The sequence below is a fragment of the Palaemon carinicauda genome, chromosome 16 (assembly GCF_036898095.1).
Source record: "Palaemon carinicauda isolate YSFRI2023 chromosome 16, ASM3689809v2, whole genome shotgun sequence".
NCBI lineage: Eukaryota > Metazoa > Arthropoda > Malacostraca > Decapoda > Palaemonidae > Palaemon > Palaemon carinicauda.
The window spans coordinates 67,905,533-67,930,412 of NC_090740.1; the positions used below are offsets into that span (position 1 = coordinate 67,905,533).

The 24,880-nt window shown below is 40.5% G+C and overlaps 1 protein-coding gene across 2 annotated transcripts in view; it reads left to right on the plus strand.

Annotated features, from left to right (window-relative positions):
• LOC137655757 (uncharacterized) overlaps positions 1-24,880 on the plus strand; it is a 488,837-nt gene that overhangs the window by 197,629 nt on the left and 266,328 nt on the right. For both annotated transcript variants that reach the window (XM_068389839.1, XM_068389840.1), the window contains exon 6: positions 21,029-21,257. In XM_068389839.1, the coding sequence (XP_068245940.1) occupies positions 21,029-21,257 (229 nt within the window). The remainder of the gene's footprint in view (positions 1-21,028; positions 21,258-24,880) is intronic.

Genomic DNA, 24,880 nt, shown 5'->3' on the forward strand with positions numbered 1-24,880 from the left:
CAAGCGCCTCACTGTCCTCTCGTTCACGCCAGTATTCTTCACGATTTCCTTCGTTTGCAGACCTAAATTATGACAGGTTATCACTCTAACAATGTCATCGTGACTTGTACGGGGTCTAGACATCACGGGGGGTGGGGGGGGGTTTGATACACAAAAATGCCACGCGAACTCACAAAAGAACGATTGCAACTCGGCCCTCTCAACCTGACACAACCTCACTCCATGACTACAGGAAACACACTGGCTAGCTTCCACCTACGCAGATATGTAGATGCCAACTTGTATAAAAAGATGCCAATTAGTCAATTTGTCACAGTCGATTTTTTCCCCGATAAACCCCATGCCTCCGATTTGCGCGGAACGCTGTGTCCGGCCCACTACCCGGACACAGCGATCCGCGCTGACTGTATGTATAAATGTATGTGCATGTATAAATGTATGTATGTGCATGTATAAATATATGTATGTATGTGTATGTATATGTATAAATGTATGTATGTATGTGTATATATATGTATAAATATATGTAGTGTATGTATGTATGCATGTATGTGCATTTATCATACATTTTTAATGGCGCGGATATTTCTACGTCCGTTATTGCCGCTGGCATGGATTTTTCTACATCCGATATCATTGCCTGCTTCGATGAATGGGAGAAGTGGTCACGGTTGGAGGGTACTTGCGTTCAAAGCTATATGTGTGAGTATTGGATGATCTCAGCCATCCCGAAGATGGTTTGAACCTTTTTGGCGGAACTATTCCCAAGGGTTGAGCCTTCGGAATCCAGGGGGATCCAATCCTTGGTCTCGGTCCTAACAGGTGGGTTCAGCGTACACCTGTGACTCTAGATCTGTTTTGGTGCTATCCTTCGGGTAGGGTACGGAGTGGACCATGTGGGAGGTATACTCTCATTGTGCTGACAGTAGAGAATGTAAATTTCCTTTTTTGATGTTTGATATTTATATTCTCAAGCAGGTAAACCACCTTACTCACTCACAAACGACAAACTACTCTCTCTAAAATGGATATTTCTAAAGACAAGCCTCGCTCCCCTGGATATGCCGACTCGCACCTGGCACTGTTGACGTCCTCGGGCAAGTCTATTGAGGAATTTTTACTGTTGGTGACCTTGGAACTGGAAAGGACCATTTTATTGATATTCCGAAATTGAGTAATTTGGGTAACACGAGGAAACTTTGAATCCTTCATATTACCCAAATTTCAATAGACACAAACTATGATAAGCTATATTAAGCATTTGAGTGCAATGGATGTAAAAAAGAAATAAGAATGAAAATTGAAGATGAAAAATGGGATTCATGGATATCTTAAAGTATTCATGATGAAGCATTTAAAGCAATAAGTAATATTGATAATATTAAAATTGATAACTTGAATGTCATGGCTGCTCTCTGCGATAAGGTACCAGAAGATTTGGATGTATGTAGGCCTGCCGACTGGTTGGAAAAAGACGCTGATCTAGTTATGCCTTCTCAGAAAAAGTCGAAGCCACCATGTGGCTTGTAGCTGAATCTAAGGGAGTTAAAGGGAATTATTTCAAAATATGCAAATTAATTCAGAAAAAAGTAGGAACTATTGCACTGTGAGATGTATCTCGTTTTGGACAAAGTAGTTACCTTATCTATGGCAAATCAAGCACACAATCCGTAATACTGTCCAACCTAAACACAAATAATAATGATATGTTAGATGTCAAACCCCACCTAGATTTTAGCTATGGAATGGGAGTAGTTTCTAACGAAGATTTATATGAATTTATAGAGGAGGTACTGGCCATGTGTCCATTAAATGTTTTTTAAAGTACACAAAGTCTTGGGTACATCGGTGATTATCATTACTTTCCAGGATGCTGATGTACCTTTCCATATTATTTTTGAAAATGAAGTTATTAAAGTACGACCATTCACGCAGAAGCCACTGCAATGTTTTAATTGTTTTAAATTTGGACACCTGTCCAAAGTTTGCAAAAATGAAACAATGTGTGGTATTTGCTCCAAATTTTACCATGAAGAATGTGCACTTGAGGCCAGGTGTTTAAATTGCAACTCGAATCATAAATCCACTGACAGGACCTGAGACCTGTATAAGTTGGAAAAAGCTGCCCTCAACAAATCATATTTAGAACATATAAGTGGTGGACATGCCAAAAGACTATTAAATAGATCATATAGCTATGCTAAGGCAATAAAATCAAAACCCACCTAGTACTGCCAATAGTTAAAACAAATAAATATACCATCTGATAAAAACTGAATGACGAGGTAAACATATCTCCTGAGGATTTACCACGGTGTTTTAACACTGAGGCATTGCCCATCTCGGCAAAACCTGTGTCCCCCAATACAAAAAAATAGTACAAACCTCTCTTAGGCTATGGCCTTGATTGATTTGATGGAGTTTCCACTTAAAAACAACTTACCTGATACACCTGTAGTGGGAAAGGTGCAAAACCCTAGAACCTCACTATCTATTAATCCTAAAAGAGAGAGACCTCCATCTCTCCCACAAGTTATGACATCAAATAAGTTTGATGTTTTTGTCTGTAGATGTTTCTGATGATCTGGAAGATAACTTGAATAAATCAGAAGTTCAAGATGAGGTCCACCATCCGCCTCAAAAAGTAGATCAAAAGGATACAAAAGGAAAGACAAACATAAAACCCAATATATCTTGGCCATCTCTAAAGAAACTTACAGGAAATAATCTTAGATTAAAGACTGCCAATGGGAAGACCTCATCCAAGATGTCTTCCAGAAATAATCCATAGTTTTCTCCTCCATTTTGCAATGGAATTGTCAAGATTTAAGGACCAAATATGAAAAACTTAACTCTCTGATTAATGAGCATTCCTCCATAATTGTATTTCTACAGGAGAGCAAGCTTGATGCTAACACTCCTTGTCCTCGAGAGAGTGTTAGTTATAGAACACCATATAATCAACAAGCAGGGAGCCATGGCAGAAGTCTCATGTACATTCGCCGAGATGTTCCCCAAATACCTTTATCTATTCGTACACCCCTGAAGGCAGTGGTTTAATAGATTGATATAGAGAGAAAATATACACTATGCTCTCTGTATTTACCTACAAATGATAACATTTCCTATGATAATTTAGTAGAGGTGCTTCAACAACTCCCTCAACCTTTTCTTTTACTGGGGTGATATTTTAGAAAACACAAGGGGCAATATTATATCATCAATTATGGAAAATGAGGATGTTGGGCTCCTTAATACAGGAGAGCCCACAGACTTTCATGTCCAGACAGGTACCTTGTCGTGCATTGACCTATCAATCACAAGCTCTAATTACCTTCTCAATTTTGATTGGAGGACATTAGATGATTGGCGTACTAGTGTTCATACACAAATCATTATAAACACCAATGATGGTCCACCTTTACAAAGATCGCCATGATGGAATCTTGACAAGGGGTACTGGGACAGATTTCGTGAGCTAAGCGAAATTGAAGGGAATGCAGAACAGTTTTGAAGGGATTTTGACGTAGGAAAAATCTATTTTTGGGTGAGATAGCCATGTCATCCTGATGGAAGTTCCCTTCGGCTGCGTCCTACTGTATAATATTTCTGCGAGTGATATTACAAGAGAATTACTGTCAGGTATCACGGGGTTGCAACCTCGGAACGACTATCCGTAGGTATCGTGTATTATCAGGGACGTATCCTGAGATAACCGTAGGTATCTGCACCCCCAATAGACTTTACCTAGTCTAATCCACTAAGGGGAAGGATAAGTGAGGAGCCGTTATATATCCTATCACCTTTCGGTGCTCCCATACATCTTTGGCGCTTCATTCCACATCGCAGCGGAACTACTGTGAAAAAGAAGCATCCTACAAGGAATTGGGGAGGGACGCAGTAATGGGTGGGCCATCAGGACGACATGGCTATCTCACCCAAAAATAGATTTTTCCTACGTCAAAATCCATTTTTGGGCTCGAGCCATGTCGTCCTGATGGAAGTGTACCAGAGAATTACCTATTACTCTGTAGGAGGCCCCGAAGAAAGGTCCCCCTACCGAAATGCGCTAACCGGATTACTCCATCAAAGCATAGGTATCAAAGTCAACCTTTATTCCTGAACCATAATAAAGCTGTAATTGGAAAGTATGATGGCCTGTTAAAAAGGTAGATCAGGTTCAGATCATCACCCTCCACCATGGGGAAAGAATATCCAATATTAATGGTGAGATGTCAAACAGCTAAAACTGTGGTAAGCTCGGTTAGTAAAAGGTACGGAACAAATACTCATCATAAATAAAAATTTTAGCATGTTCAGGAAGGATAAAAATTAATATGGCACACTGATTTTATTGCCACTAAAATTAAATTAGGGCTAGAAATGAAAGGCAGGCATAAATTTAGTCTTTAATTAAAAAAAAAAAAACTAGAGCAAAGAATAATTACAATTGATATAATTAGCATAAAGATCATGTTGTTGTACCCAACAATACATCCCCAATATACCTCTACACAAGGTGTCATGAGGGAAAAAAATTTCCAAACCTGTCATAAAACACTGGAAGGAGCTTATGACAAAATAAAACAAAATAAGACAAATAATAAAGATAAAGTCTTATAAATAAACAATTTAAACTATAGTCTAACCGATACTAATGTAGATATACTATAGTTAAACAGGTACAAATAACATTCAGAGATACAATAATGAATCCTTAAAATCAAAAAATTTGTTAATGATCCTGAAACAAAAACTCTGTTAACTCATTAAATGAAATAAGCTGGAAGAATGCCCAGGGATGCACTTGAGGGCTACGATGATTCGGCGGGTTTGATAACACTACCTGCGGCTACCACAAAATGACGTATTTCTTCCAATTGTTTCAGGTAATGCTTGAAGAACACCCTGGTTTACTTCCAACCAGTATATGCCTATAGGCCCTGAAAGGACATATACTGAAAGAAGTTCAACAAAGAAGCCACTTTAATAGGGTCATGACCCAATGGCATACTAGCTGGATCCGTTCTTCTTATGAAATATGTCATCTTTGCTCTCACTTGTTTCAGAGACAAATCTCCATCCAACTGTTTCACCTATAAATAACTGACCACCTTTAAAATGCTCTGTTCTTAAAAGATAAGCTTTTAAATACTGCACTGGACACAGGGTAAGATGACTTACGAGGGGAACTATTTTCCACTGTCCCCAACGTTTAGAAGGAAGCTCATTCTTAGCCAGAAAAGTAGGATCAGGATATAAATTAACTTCACCATTATCTGCAAATTCAATGTGACCCTCGTTTCTAGAGAGCGCCACAATCTCACTAACACAAGCACCAGGCGCCATTGCAATTAGAAAAATCAGTTTTTGAGTCAGATCACGCATAGATGCTGTTTGATTGTCAATTTCAGAAGCAAATTGTAACACTTTATCCAAAGACCAGGAGATCGGTTTCGGCAGAGCCGATGGTCTTAACCTTGCACAAGCTTTCGAAATCTTGTTGAAGAGGTCCAAGTTGAAATCAGTATCAAAAGCATATAGAATGGGTCTAGCAACGGCTGACTTGTACGACGAAATTGTGGAGGAAGCTAGACCTTGTGCGTGTAAGTCAATCAAAAACTCCAAACAAAAATCCACGTTAAAAGAATCTGGATTTTTGTCCTTAACATACTTAACCCATTTCTTCCACGACATTTCATACCAAGTCAAAGTAGTGGAAGTTTTATAATTTTGTGCAAACGCCAACTTGTCACGTTGAATTTGGAACCTCTTCCAGAGCTAATGCGAAAAAATCATGAGATGAAGGTTGTTCATTTTCCATGATGAAGCATAGACAATATTCCTCAGTACTTCCTGGGACAGACTCGGGTTGGGCAATGGCACCAACTTGGGGTTCATTTATGTCACCATGGGGAACCAGTTGCTCTTCGGCCATAGAGGAGCAACCAGGGCTGCTGTCCCGTTGAACGATCGAAGCTTATCCAGAACCTTCAGGAGAAGATTGAACGGTGGAAACAGGTAGATCCTCTCCCACTGATTCCAATCCAGGGTCATCGCATCTACAGTGAACCCTCGTTTATCGCGGTAGATAGGTTCCAAACCCGGCCGCGATAGGTGAAAATCCGTGAAGTAGGGACACCATATTTACGTATTTAATTAACATGTATATTCAGACTTTTAAAACCTTCCCTTTACGTAGTACTGTTAACAAACTACCCTTTAATGTACTGAACACTTAATGCATGTACTACAGTACCCTAAACTAAAACAGGCACAAATATTAAAGGCGATTTTATATCATGCATTTCCTAAACACGCCAAAAAGCACGATAAAAAATGACAACCAATGTTTTGCTTACGTTTATCTCTGATCATAATGAAGAAACAGACGTATTTACACATCTGTGTATAGGTTAGTTTTTGCATCGACAGCAATCTTACCAAGTATTGATTATATGTTGATTTTGTTATTACCAATGTTTTACTTAATTTTTCTTAGGACTTCCAAATAAATGAAATCAATGCCATTTATATAATGTTTTTCTTTATGACGCCGCCTGAAACGGAAACCTTCCATTCGTTTACTGTACGCTCCATCTTCGATCGTAATATACAAACGAAGGCATTAAACGCGCATGATGAAAGTGATAAATAATGATATTAAAAGCTTTTAGTAAATATGTTATTACAAATATTATTTACCGTATCTATATAAAATCCTACATACGTAGCAAAGCAGGAAAACAATTTTTTTTTTTTTTTTTTTTTTTTTTTTTTTTTTTTTGGCGTTTAATCAACAATAACAAACTGCCGCTAATGACCGAATGATAATTTACGATAATTCTCCATTCCATATCCAAAATACTTTTCCTAACTTCAGTTATAGGTCAACTTGTACCCGCCTCAATTATGAAACCATCTAAAAAAAAAAAAAAAAAAGTAAGAGAAGAAGCAAGTACTAGGCCGATTTTTAAAGTTATCGAACAATTAAGTTACCGCTATAACGTTCGATGTGACATAGTGCGAGATTGGAGAAAGTAAGGAAAATTGAATCATGATTGATTTACAATATGAAAGAAACTTTGTGAAGCAACAAAGATTTCATTTATTAGTGAGATAAAGATAAGGAATGAGAGGTAGTGAAAAGTAGCTCACACAGAGAGAGAGAGAGAGAGAGAGAGAGAGAGAGAGAGAGAGAGAGAGAGAGAGAGAGAGAGAGAGAGAGAGAGAGAGAGAGAGTTGTTTTAAATGTAATAAACAAAAAAATATGATAGGTTATAACACATTGGTGCTTATGTAATATCAACTGTATAGATGGTTTAAATAAGTTAAGAAATGGTATAAACAATACTTCGTACGCGCATATGCTTGAGACCGGCAGCTAGACGTCAGCTGATCTGATCACAGCCAAAAGTAAAACAAAAAGAAGTCAACAATACTCGATTTTTAAAACACACCCGAAATTTAAAAACAAAAGTACGCACATTCTTAATGTGCAATTAACTATTTAAAGAGTAGCAATTTTCTAGAATAAAATGTTTCCCCCAAAAATAGTGGTTTGCTGATGAAATCGGATGCCGTAATTAATGAAAAACAGTCCGCGAAGTCGTGAATCCGCGATGGTCGAACCGCGAAGTAGCGAGGGCTCACTGTATGCTCACTGCTGTTAGATCCATGTTTGGTGCTACATAGCAGGGAAGTTTCTTGTTGAGACTCGTTGTAAACAGATCCACTGGAAGACCAGGGACTTGATCCTATACGAAAGAGAATGATTTTCCGTCTAGAGACCAGTCCATCTCTAGAGGATGTGTCTGAGATAGGGAGTCCCCCATCACATTCCGTAATCCATGAAGGGGGGATGCTGACAGATGCCACCTTTTCCTCTGAGCCAACGTAAAGATGGCTAACATTACATAATTTATTTGAGGAGACCTTGACCCTTGCCTGTTGATGCAATGACTATTACTTTGCTGTCGAGGACTAAACGAATGTGAATGTTCTTCTTCAAGTGTAACTTTTTGAGGGACAAGAAGACTGCCATGGCCTCCAGAATATTTATTTGGAATTGTTGAAATTTCTGGAACCAACCGCCTTGCACTTTCTTGAGTGGGGTATGACCCCCCCCCCCCCCAACCGTCCCATGATGCATCCATATGAAGAATCACTACCGGAGGAGGAAAGCGCAACGGTATTGTTTGTGAAAGACCTTTGGCAGTAGACCATGGTCGAAGTTGCCTTCGGAGTAACACGGGGTCTTCTTCTGATGGTTGCGGAGAGCTTTGGAGGCTCTCCGTTTCCAAACTCTGCTTGCATTCTTGAGCCGTACTTTGAGGACAGGGTTCGTTACCGAGGCGTATTGCAAAGAGCCTACAACCCTTTCCTGGCGTCCCCTGGTTTTCGTTCCCGACTTGGTCAGAGACCGGACTGACTTCGCTATTTCTTTCCTCTTGGAAGGAGGTATGGTCAGGGAATGAGACTGTAGGTTCCAATGAATCCCCAGCCACTGAAAAACCTGAGCTGGAGCCAGTCTCAACTTCTTGAAGTTGATCTGAAATCCTAGGGACTGCAGAAACTTGACAACTTGAGAGGTTACTTCCGTGCACTCCCGTGCTGCGGGAGCCCGCACTAGCCAGTCGTCCAGGTACGCCACTACTTGTAGCCGTTTTTCCCGAAGTTGTTGAACGATTGCGTCGATAACCTTCGTGAAAATTCTCGTAGCTATGTTGAGCCCGAATGGCATAGCTCTGAATACATAAGCCTTTCGCTCCAGGCTGAAACAAAAGGTAGGGGGAGAAGCGTCGATCTTTCGGAAGATGCCAATAAGCGTCGGTAACATCTGTGGAGACTGTGTAAGCCTCCCGGGAAAGTAAGGTCCGTATCTGCGAAATAGTCAGCAACTTGTTGTACTGAACAAACAGGTTTAGGCGGGACAAGTCGAGAATAGTTCAAGGTATGATCGAATCTTTCTTTGACATGCAAAACAGATGACCTTGAAATCTCATAAATCTCGTACAACAGATATCACTTTTCTTTAACAGGTCTTGCACATATTGTTCCAGAAGAGGTGTTGACTTATTAAAAATACCCTGACCTTTGGAGGCTATTTCTTCCACTTCCAACCCAAGCCGTTGGAAATTATGCTCTGTGCCCAAGGACTGAACGCCCACTGGTCTTTGAACAAGTTCAGCCGTCCCCTACCGGAATATCCTCATTGTTTGAGCTGAGGATGTGCACCCCTACCTCCTCTGCCGCCACGCTGACCACGACCTCTTGATCTGCCACTTATGTGTGAGCGGCCTCTGCCGCCTCTTTCTCTCTTATGGGATGGAAAGGACGGCGACCCCTGCTCTTACACTGGATTGAAAGCTGGGGACTGCGAGGTCACCGGATGAGGAACGGCAAAAACGTTCTGAGGAGCATTGGCAGGGGAAGGTGCAAATGACCTCCTGAGATAGGTTGGTTTGCGGGACCTCTTGGGCTGAGGTCCTACCCCAGGAGTGAATCTTCTCTTTAGAGAGATTCCCCACTTCTGGAACAGGCTCTTATTCTCGGCTGCAGCTTTATCCCAAACCTCCTTCACTAACTTCTGGGGAAACAGATCCTTACCCCATATACAAGCGTCAATGAGACTTTTCGGCTCATGACGTATAGTAGCTGAAGCAAGAACATGTTCTCTACAGACTCTTTGAGCCTGAAAGAAAGCATAGAGATCTTTCATAAAAGTAGCCAGATGAGTCTTGGCCAAGAGAGAAAAAACTGGGGCATCAGTAAAATTCCCAATCTTCATTTCCATAAAACACTGGAGACATCGAAGCTGATAGTCTCTCCCTAGCCTCCAATTCAGCTTTAAGGAGGTGTTCAGGAATCCTAGGCCATTTTTTATTAAATTGATGACTGGCTAAATCCTTATCCAGTTTACCTTCTGATAAGGTAAACTGGACATCCATCCAATGGTCAGCATTGAGTGGAAGAACGAGTGACACAGGTCTACATTCTTTCAACACCGGGAGAGATTTACCTTCTTGGATGGCCTTTTCCACAGCTACGAAAGTTTTCGAAGCAAAAGGAAAGACCATTGTATCTGGAGCTATAAAGGTGACTAACCTTTTACCAAAAGCACCAAGCGGTGTGTTAATACACCCTGCTGTCTTCATTTCCTTCACGGCTAGGTGCTGGGTTCTAGTGTGTTCCAGAAGGATCATTTCTTTGGTTATAGTGTCATCTCTCAATGGGACTCCTTCAGCCAACCTTACATAGCTAAAGTGATAGGCCTCAATATCTGGATAAAATTCCAGATCGCGATAAAATTCTAGATCGGCTATTGACCTAGAGCCTAACCCTTCCCCAATGTGGAGGATACTCTCGGAAAGTATCGCGTGACCCGCGTACTTCCAAGGATTCTGTTGAGTACAGAAAGATAGCTGAGAAGGCAAGACTTTAGCCTTAGCTGGGTCCTCCTGAGACTTCAAAGCCTGAATCTCCTCACGCAAGGCTTTGAGCATGAAAGCCTTCATGTTAGCGAAGAGGGACGAGTCATCCAAAGTACGTGGGAATTTAGGGGGTTTTGGTTCCACAGGCTCAACAGAAGGTGGAGGAGGAACAGCAGCAGGCATTGCACCCGACACGGAAGATGTACTTGTAACCGTAGACAGAGAAGCCGCTGTGGTAGTAGGGGGGGGGGGGGGTGGAGTGTCGCCATCTGATTCCACGGTTGACAAAAAAGCTGATTCTCTACCCGGAGATAGAGAGGAAACCATAGATATGTTTTCGCGGTTGAGGCTTATAGCACCTAGAGCCTCATCCACATGCAACTGGTTGGTTGGTATGGGCTTAGGCTGGAAATAACCCAAGACCGAATCCAGTGCCGCCTTAGGGAAGAGGATATCCTTCCACTCTGTAGATGGAAGGTAAGCAGCCTTCGGGTCAACATTCTTAAATCCCCTGACCCAGGTACGAAGGAATTTCTGAAAGAACTTCCGGTCATCGTCAGAGATATCCTTCGATATCCACTCGGAGTGGTGCATGTCTTTGTATACACTGCAGTCCTGAGGGTCCCAGTAAGAGACTCGACCCTTCTTCCTCTGATACATGGCATGGGTCATGCAGGTATCATGACCACAGGGATACTTCACGGTCCTGGCACAAATCTGCACTCTGTAGTGCATCTCCTTCGAAGACCCCGCCTGTAAGGAGAAAAAGAATAGTTATGAATACAATTGTCTCTATGAATCACCAAAAGCTGAAAAGAATGGATTAGTAACATTCTATGATGTCAACAAAAGGTAATAGTAATCCCCAAATTGTGTGTAATTACAATTGGTGAGATAGTATGAGATAAAGAACAAAATATCCAAACCCCTGTTAATGGCGTTAGATTGAAAAAATATATCCTTTGACGAGTAATTGCTACGCTTAACATCAATATATTATGTTTGTGGGGGGGGGAGGGGTATGCACACAGAAGAACCATAGCTTCTATATCTCCGCAGAGAAAAAGCTAGTCAGAAGGCAACAAAGCCGTCATCCAAATAGGATACAACATCGACGCTTTGATAACTGAGCAAATGTCCGTAGCAACAAAAGACTAAAACTTTAATCAATAATCTTACAAGAAAGAACCCATTAAAGGATCAAACTTATAAAGTTACCGATCAAAAATCCAATCGATACCCTCAAAGGGAATTGGATAAATTGACAGAAACACATAACCAGATGTAATGGTTATTTCTAAGCCGAGACACGGAAGATCTTTTGTAAGAGACCTCCATGGCCGGCAGACATAAAGAAGCCTCACAAGTAGTAGAAATAAGGTCTTTATGTTAATCTGTAATTGTACTCATCGACAGATAGTAGAGAACCCACCTTATAGTATAAAAGGCAGTCTCAAAAGGAAGGAAGGACATGTGCTGTAAAGGTACAAATGTTGGTGGTAGTAATGTTCACACTTAGGGAACAGCATTGTCATCAACCCAGAGCTCTCCATAAGGCAGAGGCATAATAAACATTCCCATATGTTTGGGCTAGACCTGCTGCCAGTAATGACAATGTCGGTAAGTATGGCGACATAGTCAAACGGCAATAATTTCCGCAGAAACGTAGTGCCGTATAAGGAGGCTGTGACGTTAGAGGCGACACCGCCGTAAATGATGACGTATCACTATTACATGCCTAAGATTAGGAATGCCGTAGGAGACGACAAGGCCGTTATTACCGGCACTGCCGTCAGTCTACCAACTCACTCCCTATAGAGAGGTATGCTGACGGCTCTGGAGGACCAGAACCCCGAAGGGACCAGCCCTCTCAAACAACGATTGGAAAAACACCGCATCATAAACATAATTCTAAGGTCAATGTCAGTATCGGGAAGACCAACCACAAGGAGAGGTAACAACATGGGGTAGTATGCCCAATAACTAAAAATAAATAACAAAATGAAAATGCTTTTCGATCTAAAAATCCCCGAGGCTAGGAAACGGCAGAACACTAGAGTCAGCGCACCGACATTTTGAGCTCACCCTTCACAAAGGGGAACTTGAAAGAACTGCCAGAACCCAGCATGAGAAATCTCAAACGAATGTAGCAATGCGGACCAATGATACCCCATCGAAGGATAGGCTAGGCCTGAATGCGACAAGTCAAAAGAGAAATCCCAGAGGCTAAAAGAGATGGCAGTACATATAGTCAGCGAACTGACTTATAATCAAATAAATGAGCTCACCCCTAGCGAAGGGGAGCTCCGCAAAACTGCCCATACCTAGCCCTTAAAATCTCGAATGATTGTAGCACGATGGCCAAGAGCCTAAACGGTCAAAATACCGAGATATCGCCGACAAGTGGACCAAAAAACTCAGAAAACTAATATAGCTGAGGAAAACATCCTCGAAGAGAAAAACCACTGTCAACGAGTCCGGCACTATAAATCAAATTGACATTGGCGAGTCCGTCTTCAACTGAAAAGTTACCGTCTCTAGGCTAGGCTAACCGAAACTGACACGCACCCACATAAAATATAAAAATGCAATGTAAATGCAAACTTAAAATGGAGCCCAAAGTATCGCAATGCTTAAAAACTACTAGCTAACATGAAACTTACACAATAAAACAAGTGAACTCGAAAATAAGGACGATCAGGTACGAAACCCAATGCCCAAGCTAGCTGGACTCGAAGCGTTCAGGCTTCCTCAATCGTAAAATCTAAATAATTTTCCCCCTAGGGATCCAAAACATTTCAACCAAACTGCAAAGAAGAGGTAGGTACTCAACTTAGACGAAGAAGAGGAAGCCATCATACGAAGAAAAACTTCAAAATAAGCTGATAAAGAGCGCACAACAAACAAAAGAACAGTAGCGTGAAGCTGTGAACGAAGGAAGGAAGCGCCAGAGACATATGGGAGCACCGAAAGGTGATAGGTTATGTAACGGCTCCTCACTTATCCTTCCCTTTAGTGGATTAGACTAGGTAAAGTCTATTGGGGGTGCAGATATCTATGGATATCTTAGGATACGTCCCTGATTTTACACGATATCGACGGATAGTCGTTCCGGGGGTTGGAACCCTATGATGCCTGACGGTAATTCTCTTGTAATGTCACTCGCAGAAATATTATACAGTAGGAAGCAACCGAAGGGACTTCCATCAGGACGACATGGCTCGAGCTCAAAAAAATATTGATGATGCCATAGACTTACTGAATGGAACCCTTCATACAGCAGGAGTCAATTCAGTTCCCAAAAACAACAGGGTTGTTCAAACGATGTCCAGTCCCTTAAGGGTCTTCAGAAATAACTGCCTTGCACAGAGCCACGAGAAGGTCTTTAACTCGATTGCGCAGATGCCAAGCTGAGGACAATTTGATTATATACAAGAAATGTAGAGCACAGTTCCATTGTTTTATGAAAGAAGCTAGGCGCCAGTCTTAAGTATTTTTTGTTTTCTCCATTAACAGTAGAACACCACCATCCTCTGTGTGGAAGAAAGTAAAAACAAAGCAGTCAAATTCTCCCCCAACCCACCAGCAATGTTGAAGGTGAATGATCAGTACGTGATTGGATCAACTGAGGTATTGTGCAAGTGTGCAGCAGCCCCTGGTCACCAGTATAGGAGCATTGAAGAAAAGACAATTTTAAATTTTGCAACAGGAAATAAAGTCATAGCATTCTCTTTTTACTGACAGAGAATTTGATTACACACTTGCTATATGTAATGATACAGCCCTTGGACCTGATGGAATTCTATATGCAATGATTAAACGTGTACCTGTTAGTACAAAGTCACTTCTTTTAAGCATTATTAACAAATTATGGCATGATCATAGTTAGCCAAGTGTTTGGGAACTAGACATTATTTTAGCCTTTTTTAAAACTCGATAAGAATAAGTTTTTAGCTGCAAACTATCAACCAATTGCATTGACATCTTGTTTATGTGAGATCATGGAGAAGATGGGCAATGCAAGACTTATATGGTACCTGGAAAAGAATGGTATCTTATCACCTATCCAGTGTGGATTTAGAAAAATGCACTCAACGACTGATGTGTTGATAAGACTTGAATTCTCTATTTGTGAAGCATTTGCTTCCAAACAGCACTATTATAACAGTTTTTTATTTTTAAAAAGCTTACGATATGGTATACTTAAAACCATTCATAATTTTGGGTTACAAAGAAAGTACCATTTTTCATTCGATCATTTATTTCACAGGTTTTTTCAAGTGAGAAGGGGGGGAGGGAACTCTATCAGAGAGAAAATGTCAGGTAGGAGGAGTTCTCCCGGGTAGTGTGCTAAGTGTTACCCTATTTGCACTAGCAATTAATGGGATACCCTCTTTCATTCCTCAAGATATTTTCTCAAAACTATTTGTAGATGATCTCTCCATATCATTTGCTGGAGCTAGAATGGCAATGGTTGAGAGAAAACTACAACTCTCAATTGACAAAATTATTCAGTGGGCTAATATGAATGGATTTAAGTTTTCGACAAGCAAAACTACGGTTGTCCTCTTCTGTTGATTCGCGGAGTACATCCAGACCCTGATATGTACATCAAAGGTTAATGGATCCCCTGTGCAATTGAAACAACGTTTTTAGGCTTGATATTTGATTATAGGTTGACATGGGTTCCTCATGTAAAATCTAAAAGAAAAAGCAAAATTTTTTCAATAATTAGTTATGTGTGTGAGATACAGTGATGCCTCAGGATACGAAAGTAATCCGTTCAGGATACGGTTTCGTATCCTGATTTTTTCGTATCCTGAGTCGCGTTTTACATGTAAATAGTCTAATCCGTTCCAAGCCTTACGAAAAGACACCTTTTCTTCCATAAACACGCTAAACTGTAGTAATAAACATGCAATGCAGCCATTTCTATCATTCAATAATTAACCCAACCGTTAAAAACAGCCTAATCCATTCCAGAAACCACTATGAGATTATTCAATAATATAGTTATAGCCTAGTTATCCCCCCCAAGCCCTAAGAAAACGGTCCGTTTTCTTTACTACTGTATAAAAGTTACGGTACTGTATGTAAAGCATTTGGATCAGTGAAGGTGTATTGTTACTTGTACGTACACCTAAATTAAGGATTGATACCCTGAAAAAAAGGTTACAGTTAATTAGTGTAACAAAAAAGTTGAAACTTACCTTTTGATTGAGACGATGTCCGATAGCGAAGTCGCGGCAGAGGAGGATGGCATAAGGCAGAAAACGTAACAAGTGACAGACACTACGTACAGTAATTTACACACTTAACACATTAACACTTAAACTTTACGAAATAAAAAAATGGCAGAAATAATTAACACTTAACATTACGTATGGAAAACTATAAAATGAAAGAAAAAATTACTTTAACACTTAACGGTAACATAAAACTTAAAATTGAATTTTTTTTTATATTTTTTATAACTTTACGTTTTTCATATTTTCTAAATCTCTTCTACTTCTTCATCACTTTCTTTTTTCTGTTTCTTTTCTTTACTTTCACCTTCTAATTCTTCATCACTTCCTCTTTTCTGTTTCTTTTCTTCACTTTCACCTTCGTTTTGGCCTACTAATACCGCTGGCCTCTTTAATAAGAAACTATCCATTGAAGCTTGTTTCTGCCTACTTTTCAACACATTTCTAAAATCCGTTAGGCAAATGTCATTGCAGTGTTGAAGCGCACGGTTGGTATAAACTTTTTCTGGATGTTCCTTTTCGATGTAGTCTGCCATTTTATGGAAACATGCAAGAATTTCCTTGATGTCTGCCGTTTTCAAAGGTGTAACATCTTCCTCATCACCGCTAGAGAACTGCTCTTGAACAACACTCACTTGCATCGTCTCCAACTCCTTCAGGTCATCCGTCGTCAACTCCTCGTGGTGCTCCTCGATAAGTTCATCTATATCCTCGGCGCTAACTTCCAGCCCCATGGACGTACCAAGATGTACGATGTCAGCCACCTCAGACTGCTGAATGGGTTCAGGATCGTCAACGATCTCGGCTTCGCCTCCAGGCTTCCTGAACCCCTCGAAGTCTCGTGCAGGGACAGCATCATGCCACAGCTTCCTCCAAGATGAGTTCAGGGTACGCCTCAAAACTTCCTGCCAAGCGAGATCGATGAGTTTGAGGCATATCATTATATTAAAGTGATCTTTCCAGAATTCACGCAGAGTGAGGTTTGTACTCTCTGTGACTTGGAAACATTTCTGGAAGAGATGCTTCGTGTACAATTTTTTAAAATTAGAAATAACTTGCTGGTCCATGGGCTGGAGGAGAGGGGTGGTGTTAGGCGGTAGATATAGGACCTTTATGAAGGAATAATTGGCCAGAAGATATTCCTCGAGGCCAGGAGGGTGAGCTGGAGCATTGTCCAACACCAGCAGACATTTCATAGGGAGGCGGTTTTCTTCCAAATATTTTCGGACAGTCGGACCTAAGCAGTCATTCACCCAATCAATGAAAAGTTGCCTCGTTACCCAGGCTTTAGCATTCGCCCCCCACATCACAGGAAGGTTCTCCTTGATGACTTTGTGGGCTTTGAAGGCTCTGGGATTTTCTGAATGGTACACCAGCAGGGGCTTTATCTTGCAGTCCCCACTGGTGTTTGCACAAAAAGCAAGGGTAAGCCTGTCCTTCATAGGCTTATGTCCGGGTAGCCTCTTCTCCTCCGCCGTGATGAACGTCCGACGAGGCATTTTCTTCCAAAAAAGTCCAGTTTCGTCGCAATTGAAAACTTGCTGCGAACTGTAGCCTTCCTGCAGAGTCAACTCGTCAAACGTTTTAACAAAGGCTTCGGCGGCCTTCGTGTCCGAGCTGGCTGCCTCCCCATGCCGTACTACTGAATGAATGCCAGTCCTTTTCTTGAATTTCTCGAACCACGGGGCTTCTCCTGCCCCTTCTTCGGCATGAGAACGCACGAGATCACCGAAAATGGCGGAGGCCTTCTGGCCAATTGTAGTCTTAGTGATGGTGTCTCCTGAGATCTCTTTGTCTTTGATCCACACAAGAAGCAGCCTCTCCATCTCGTCATGCACGTGGGTTCTCTTATTGGAGAAAATAGTGACGCCCTTAGAAGGTGCCGCTGCTTTGATGGCCGCCCTCTGCTTCAGGATGGTGCCTATCGTAGACGGATTCCGGCCATACTCCTTGGCGATCGCACTTGAACGCATGCCAGACTCGTACTTTTTTATGATTTCAAGTTTGGTCTCCATCGAGAGCATCGTCTTCTTCTTTCCTTCGGCAACATTCTTGGGACCCATGGCTACAGTAATACGTAATATAATACACTACGTACGTTATATACAGTACTATGTATAGAAAACACTAATACAGTACTGTGCACAGTAACGAATGTTTAATAACGATAACACGTGGCGTACGAATGTACTGTATATTAACACTACGTCTAACAAGCGAAAGCACACAATGTCTGTTAACAATACCGCGGTCGGAACGAAAAGAGAGAGAGAGAGATGAACGCCCGTGCGTAAGCAAGCTGGGATAGTTGCTGACCAATAGGAAAGCAGGATCTTATGGCGTCAGCTAGCATCTGAGCAGGGAGATAACCAATGGGTGAGCGGGAGGCTGTAAGTGAGTCTACCCAAGTTCAAAGTCTGGCGGCGCGCGCTTTTTAAAATTACTCTCGGCGTTGAGTTGGGATCTCGTAAGGTTTTCGTATCCTGAAATTTTATTCGTATGCTGGGGCATAAAAATCTTCGAATCACTTTTCGTATCCTGAATTTTTCGTAAGCAGAAACTTTCGTATCCAGAGGTGTCACTGTATATTCCTCAGCCACCTCAAGTCAACAAAACATTTTATATTCTATACTCCATACTGGTATCAGAAATGCAACTGGAGCATTTAGAACTTCACCTATTCCAAGCCTCCTTGTTGACGCTGGAGAATAACCCGTTAGAGTTTTACCAAAAGTCTTCTATAATTCGTTATTGGTTTAAGTGGCAAAGGCTTCTTAATTTTTTAGCCTGTCAGACTCCAGGCTTTGTAAAGCACTCAACATTATTTGAGTTGCATCCAAAATCCCTTCAACCTTATGGTTTTCGGGTAAAACAACTGATAGACGGTCTTGATACAGTTATAAGTAAGGTGTTGCCATTTAAGGTATCATCAATACCTTCCATGTAAATTACCAGAGGTATCTTTTTGTAAATATTTTATTGGAGTTAAAAAGAATATGACTAACATAGAAGCCATGTCTCTTTTTATGGAACATGTTACAGAGCATATGGAATCAACTTTTATATATACTGATGGCTCTAAAACTAATGCTGGTGTTGGATTTGGAGTATATAGTAATGCTTTCAATTGTAGAGGTGCACTTCTCTAACAGCTTCCATATTTATGGCCGAACTATACGGCATACTATGCCCTATCGTGAAAATAGCGTTACAAGACGAGGGCAATTTTAACATTTTTAGTGATGCAAGAAGTGTCGTACAAGCTTTAGAAGTTTTTGATTCCAATAATCCTTCAGTTATAAAGATTTTAGAGGGGCATTTAATCATTGTTATGAAAGGTATAACAGTTCAATTTTGCTGGGTTCTTGCACACATAGGTGTGTCTGGAAATGAGAAGGCAGATTCACTGGCCAAGAATGCTGCAGCTGATTTGCTACCAAGAAGATATCCCATTCCCTGTAATGATTTTTTACCTACAATTAAGAATTTTATAAGTAATAATTGACAATGACATTGGGATGGTTTACTTGAAAATAAGGTGAGAGAAATAAGTAAAGTTATATCCCGTTGGAGGTATAACGGGATGCCCTGAAAGTGGGAGACTACTCTCTGTTGTCTCCGCATTTATCACACTTGGCTGACACACTAGCTTTTGCTGGCTGGCCAACATCAACCATGTGTGATACCATTGACAGTGAGGCATATGTTGACTGAATGCTCCACATACAGTAGTGAAAGAAATAGATATCTGTTTGAGGGTTGAGGTGAGGATGGCAGGTTCATTCTTGCCAAGATTCTTGGACATGATGTGGCATTTTTAGCCCTATTTCCGAAGCAGGTCTTCTGAGAGATATTTAACTTTTAAAGTGACACCTTTGCTTTTATTATTTTAATTGAATATTCTTTCATTTATTTTTTATTTACAATAAACGATATTGGCGTTAATTACCTTATATGTCAGGATGCCAGAAAACCTCAAATCAATCAATCAATCAATCTCTCCCAAGTATGAGATTCTTCAAACTCATTGCTGCCTCATTACTGTCAGCAGAGTCGGCCTTATATTGATGAATTCAAAATGGCAGCCATACACTAGAAATTCTAACTTTGAAATGTAAAAAATGGATTCTTTGACCCTTAGATAGTTGGTTGTGACTGTTTGTTGCGATATATAGGAATATTAGAAGCAGAGATAAAGCAGTATCTCTAATTTCCAGTGGCCATTATAAAGTACCAATATTGCCGCCATAAATATCTCGCGGCTAATGGCAAAATCGTCTATCAGAATCTATATGTCACAAGCTTTCCAAAAATGTTTTAATTTTTCCCAAGAAATGCATACAGAAATATACGGTGAACCGTACAATAAGTCCTTCCTTGACGTCCAAGAAGAACTTTTATGTGATGCAAATACTACAAGTGTGTGTATGGAAGAGACTATTTAAATCTACCTGCAAGACATAACACACAGGTCCCTGTACACATTTTCAATAGACCCTGTGATAGCTGCACAACAAGTGGTATAGCTACCTTCCCCTCTCCTGGGCAAGGCATCTGAAGACCCTGTTAACAGGATCTCTTATACTGCAGGTATGTCCCATAATGCATTTAGCTGGAATATATGTTTATATATTCCGTTACGTCCCCAATCTCTTACAAAGAGGAGTTGGCACGATTTGTCCTCAGTTTGTATAGGGTATTCACAAACCTATTGATGATTATGCATAGCCTATAACAATCAAAATTCTGTTCTTTCACTTACAGTATAGTCACCTTTCCTGGTATTGTCAGGCCATTGGTTTACGGGGTGTCAGGATGCGTATCCCTCGTATTATCATGCTCGGATATGGCAATCTTGAGTCAAAAGTTTCAGCCAGTTGAAAGGACTTCACCCACCTTAGGTGAGTCTTCTATGTAAAGAACAAGGGTTTGTATTTGTCGTAACAAATGACAAATTTGGAAGTAAATTGTACTTTTTGTAACAATACAAGCTCAAGATCTTTGCACATACCTTACCACCATTGCCCACCCCCAGAGAAAGTCTGCTGCAATCAAAGGGAAGGAGGTGTGTGTAAGAGGCTGGTGCTACTCTCTGCTACCACTGGTACCAACCGTAGCGGGTGTTGACACCTTGTTAAAAGTTTTTATTGTTAAGGGGCCTGCTGCTTCTCCCCACTACCACTGGTACCAACTGGAGCAGTTGTTGACACCTTGTTAAAAGTTTTATTGCCATATGCCAGCTTGAATGGTTTAATCTCCGACATAAAGAACTCAGGTTTCTGTAGTTAGAAAAAATATGAATTACTTTCAAATTTTTAATATACTTTTACAATTTTTTTTTCTTTACAGATCATGGAAGGTACTGATAATATGACCATATTGAAAATGATAGATAACGGGGATGTTGCCTTGCAGGAGCAAGTCCTGCGAACAATATTGAACATCGTGCGGGCATGCTCAGACCTCAAGAAACATTCTAATTTCCAGCTAACTTCAAAACTAATGGATAACCTTGCAATGGCTCAAGCACCCTCAATGATAGTCACAGAGTTAATGAATAGAAAAGTGCTTGATATAAGTAAGAAATATTTTTTTTTTTTTAAATTTAGTTTCTGAATTGTGTTTGCTCAAATATTCCCTTATGTCTGTTATTTTCTTAATGTATCCTAATTTGCTTAGGAGAGGAACTCATTTTCAAACAGTATCAAGCTTATAATTTGCCTAATGAATGCAGAATATGAGAATTTATTTCTCTGGCACTGGATCTTGCAAGCCTATCATACAAATACAGTACATTAATACCTTAGGATACGAAAATTTCTCTATACGAAAAACTCATTTCATGAAACAACAAACAAATATTTTTTCACCTCGTATTACGAAAAAACTACATATGAAACGAAGTTAGTCCGGCTGCCGAAAATTAATTTTGAAATTTGCTCGTCACACCAACTTTGAACCTGCCACCATCGTCCTGCTTTCTCATTGGTTATCTCCTTATTCTGATGCGAATTACTGCCCTAAAATCCTGCTCTCCTATTGGTCTGCATCTACGTATCGGCGCACCTCGAGCATTTCGTTTCAACAACGCTATTGTTCAGATTGAATTCTTATTTGTGATTTCAATTCGTTCTTATAGTTTTTGGGTTGCTTTATTCAACCCGTAATTCTATAGCCATGGGTCCCAAGAATGTTGCTGATATTCAAGAAAAGAAGAAAAGGATAATTTCAATGGAGACCAACCTTGAGATAATCAAGAAGTATGAGGGTGGCATGCAATCAAGTGTGATTGCTAAAGAGTATGGTCGAAATCCGTCGCCAATAGGCATCATCCTTAAGCAGAAGGAAGCCATCAAAGCAACAACACCTTCTAAGGCTGTGACTGTCCTTTCTAGTAAGAGGAGAGACATCCATGAAGAGATGGCGAGATTTCCTCTCCTCTGGATTAAAGACAAGGAAATTGCTGGAGACATGATCACCCTCATGATAATCTGCTACAAGGACAGTGCCATTTTTGTAGATCTCATGCATGCTGAGGCCAAAGACGAAGCAGGAAAAGCGAGATTGCAGCAGACACCCCCAGAATTCAAGGCATCATTGGGGGTGGTTTGAGAGATTCAAGAGAGACTGGAGTTCATTTGGTGGTGCGGCATGGGGAGGCTGCCAGCTCGTAAATGAAAGCGGCCAAAGCCTTTGTTTAGAAATTTGACGAATTTACTCTCCAGGAAGACTTACATTCCCTGGAAGTTTCAACTGTGACAAAACTGGTCTCTTTTGGAAATAATGCCTCGTTGGGCCTATATCACGGTGTAAGAGATCTGCCCGGGCATTAGCCTATGAAGGAAAGACTTATCCTTGCACTCTGTGCTAATGCCAGTGAGGATTGTAAGGTCAAACCCCTACTGGTATATCACTGGGAGAGTCCTTTAGCCTTCAAGGCCCACAGTGCTAAAAGAGAAGCTTCCTGTGATGTGCGGGGGCTAATGCAAAAGCCTGGGTAACGAGACAGTTTTTCGTTGAGTGGGTAAACCTCTGTATCGATCTGACTTTTGACAGTTATCTTGAAGAGAACCAACTCCCTCTGAAATGTCTGGTGGTGTTGGATAATGCCCCTGTTCACCCTCCTGGCCTCAGAGGATGATATCTTTCTAGAATATTCTTTCATCAAGGTTCTCTTCTTTTCACCTAACACCACCCTGCTCCTCCAGCCCATGGACCAGCAAGTGATTTCTGATTTCAAGAAGCTCAATACAAAACATTTATTAAAGAGATTTTTCAAAATCACTGACAGCACAAACCTCACCTTTTGTGAATTTTGGAAGGAGCATTTTGATATTGGGATATGCCTCAGGCTCATTGATCAAGCTTGGGAGGAAATTTTGAGGCTGAATGCTTCGTAGAAGAAGCTGTGGTTTGATGCCACGAGACTTAGAGGGATTTGATGTAGGCCTAGCTGAAGGCAAAGCCAAAACCATTGACGATCCTGAACCTGTTCTGCAACCTGAGGTAGAAATCATTTCACTGTGGAGGTCCATGGGGCTGGTTGTCGATGAGGACAACATTAATGAGCTTCTCTAGGAGCACCAAGAGGAACTTACGATGGACGACCTGAAGGAGTTGGAGGCTATGCAACTGAATGTCGTTCAGGAATAGTTCCCTAGCAGTGAGGAGGAGGAGAACATAGATGGGTCTATAGGAATGGCAGAAATTAAGGAGATGTTATCTTATAAACTGGCAGTTTTTATAGAAAAGATACTCCCAGGAAAGGTTTACATAGGTTGTTCGATTGCTCAGTGTAGTGACATTTGCCTGGGTCATTTTATTATTATTATTATTATTATTATTATTACCTGCTAACCTAGAACCCTAGCTGGAAAAGCAGAATGCTATAAGCTCAAGGGTCTAACAGGGAAAATAGCTCAGTGAAGAAAGACAATAAGGAAACTACAAGAGAAGTAATTAACAATAAAGTAAAAGATTTTAAGATCAGTAACAACATTAAAATAAATTTTTCATATGTAAACTATAAAGACTTTAAAAAACAAGCAGAAGAGAAATAAGATAGAATAGTGTGCCCTAGTGTTCTCAAGGAAGAGAACTATATCCCAATACAGTGAAAGCCTATGGTGAAGAAATTCATGAAATTTAGGAAATATATATATATATATATATATATATATATATATATATATATATATATATATATATATATATGTATGTATGTATGTATGTATGTATGTATGTATGTATGTATGTATGTATGTATGTATGTATGTATATATATATATATATATATATATATGTGTATATGTATTTATATATACATATATATATATATATATATATATATATATATATATATATATATATATATATATATATATATATATATATATATATATACATACATATATATTTTTGGGCTCAAGCCATGACATCCTGATGGAAGTTCCCCTTAAAGTAGCTTCCTAAGGGATATATGTACTACAGTGATATTCCCAGAGAACTTTACCTTTAGGTATCCAGAATTCTAACTCCTGGCACGAATATCCTTAAATTTTCTCTCAAGGATATTGCATAATATCAGGGACGTATTCTTGACACGCCTCATAGCTATCTGCACCCCTAATAGCGTTTACGCTTCGAGGAGGTGTGGCAAAATAAAAGGGAGCCGTATCAAGGCTACCCCATTCTCGTACTACTATTGAGTATGATAAGAGCGCCATTCCCACGATGGCGGACATTCCTTTTTTTGTAGCGATTTCACTCGGTGCCGAAAGATGCGTTAAGAGCCTGGAGAAAACGCATCAAACGCTTGAAGAGATAAAAAAAGACCGAGATTGGTCCCTCTTTAATCGCTTCTCTAACAAAAATTAAAGCACGAAAGTCCCAAAAGACTGCTGGTCCTATCATGAGTGGGGAAGCCCCCTCCACACAGATCAGACTCCCTACGACTGATCTGGGACACCGAAACGATAATAAGACGTCACAATCGAACGTCTCATACAGTCTTGGTGAAGTTACCCATCCCTCTCTTAAAGGGATGGCACCTACCAGCAGTTCATTTACAACTGATCCACAATGTGACGGTGGATAGTCTATTTCGATCCAAGCCGATAGAGTTGGAATGGTCCAGGGACGCAGACATATTCCCTCCCAGATGGGAACAAGTCCCGGAACTGCAGATCGACCTCTTCATCA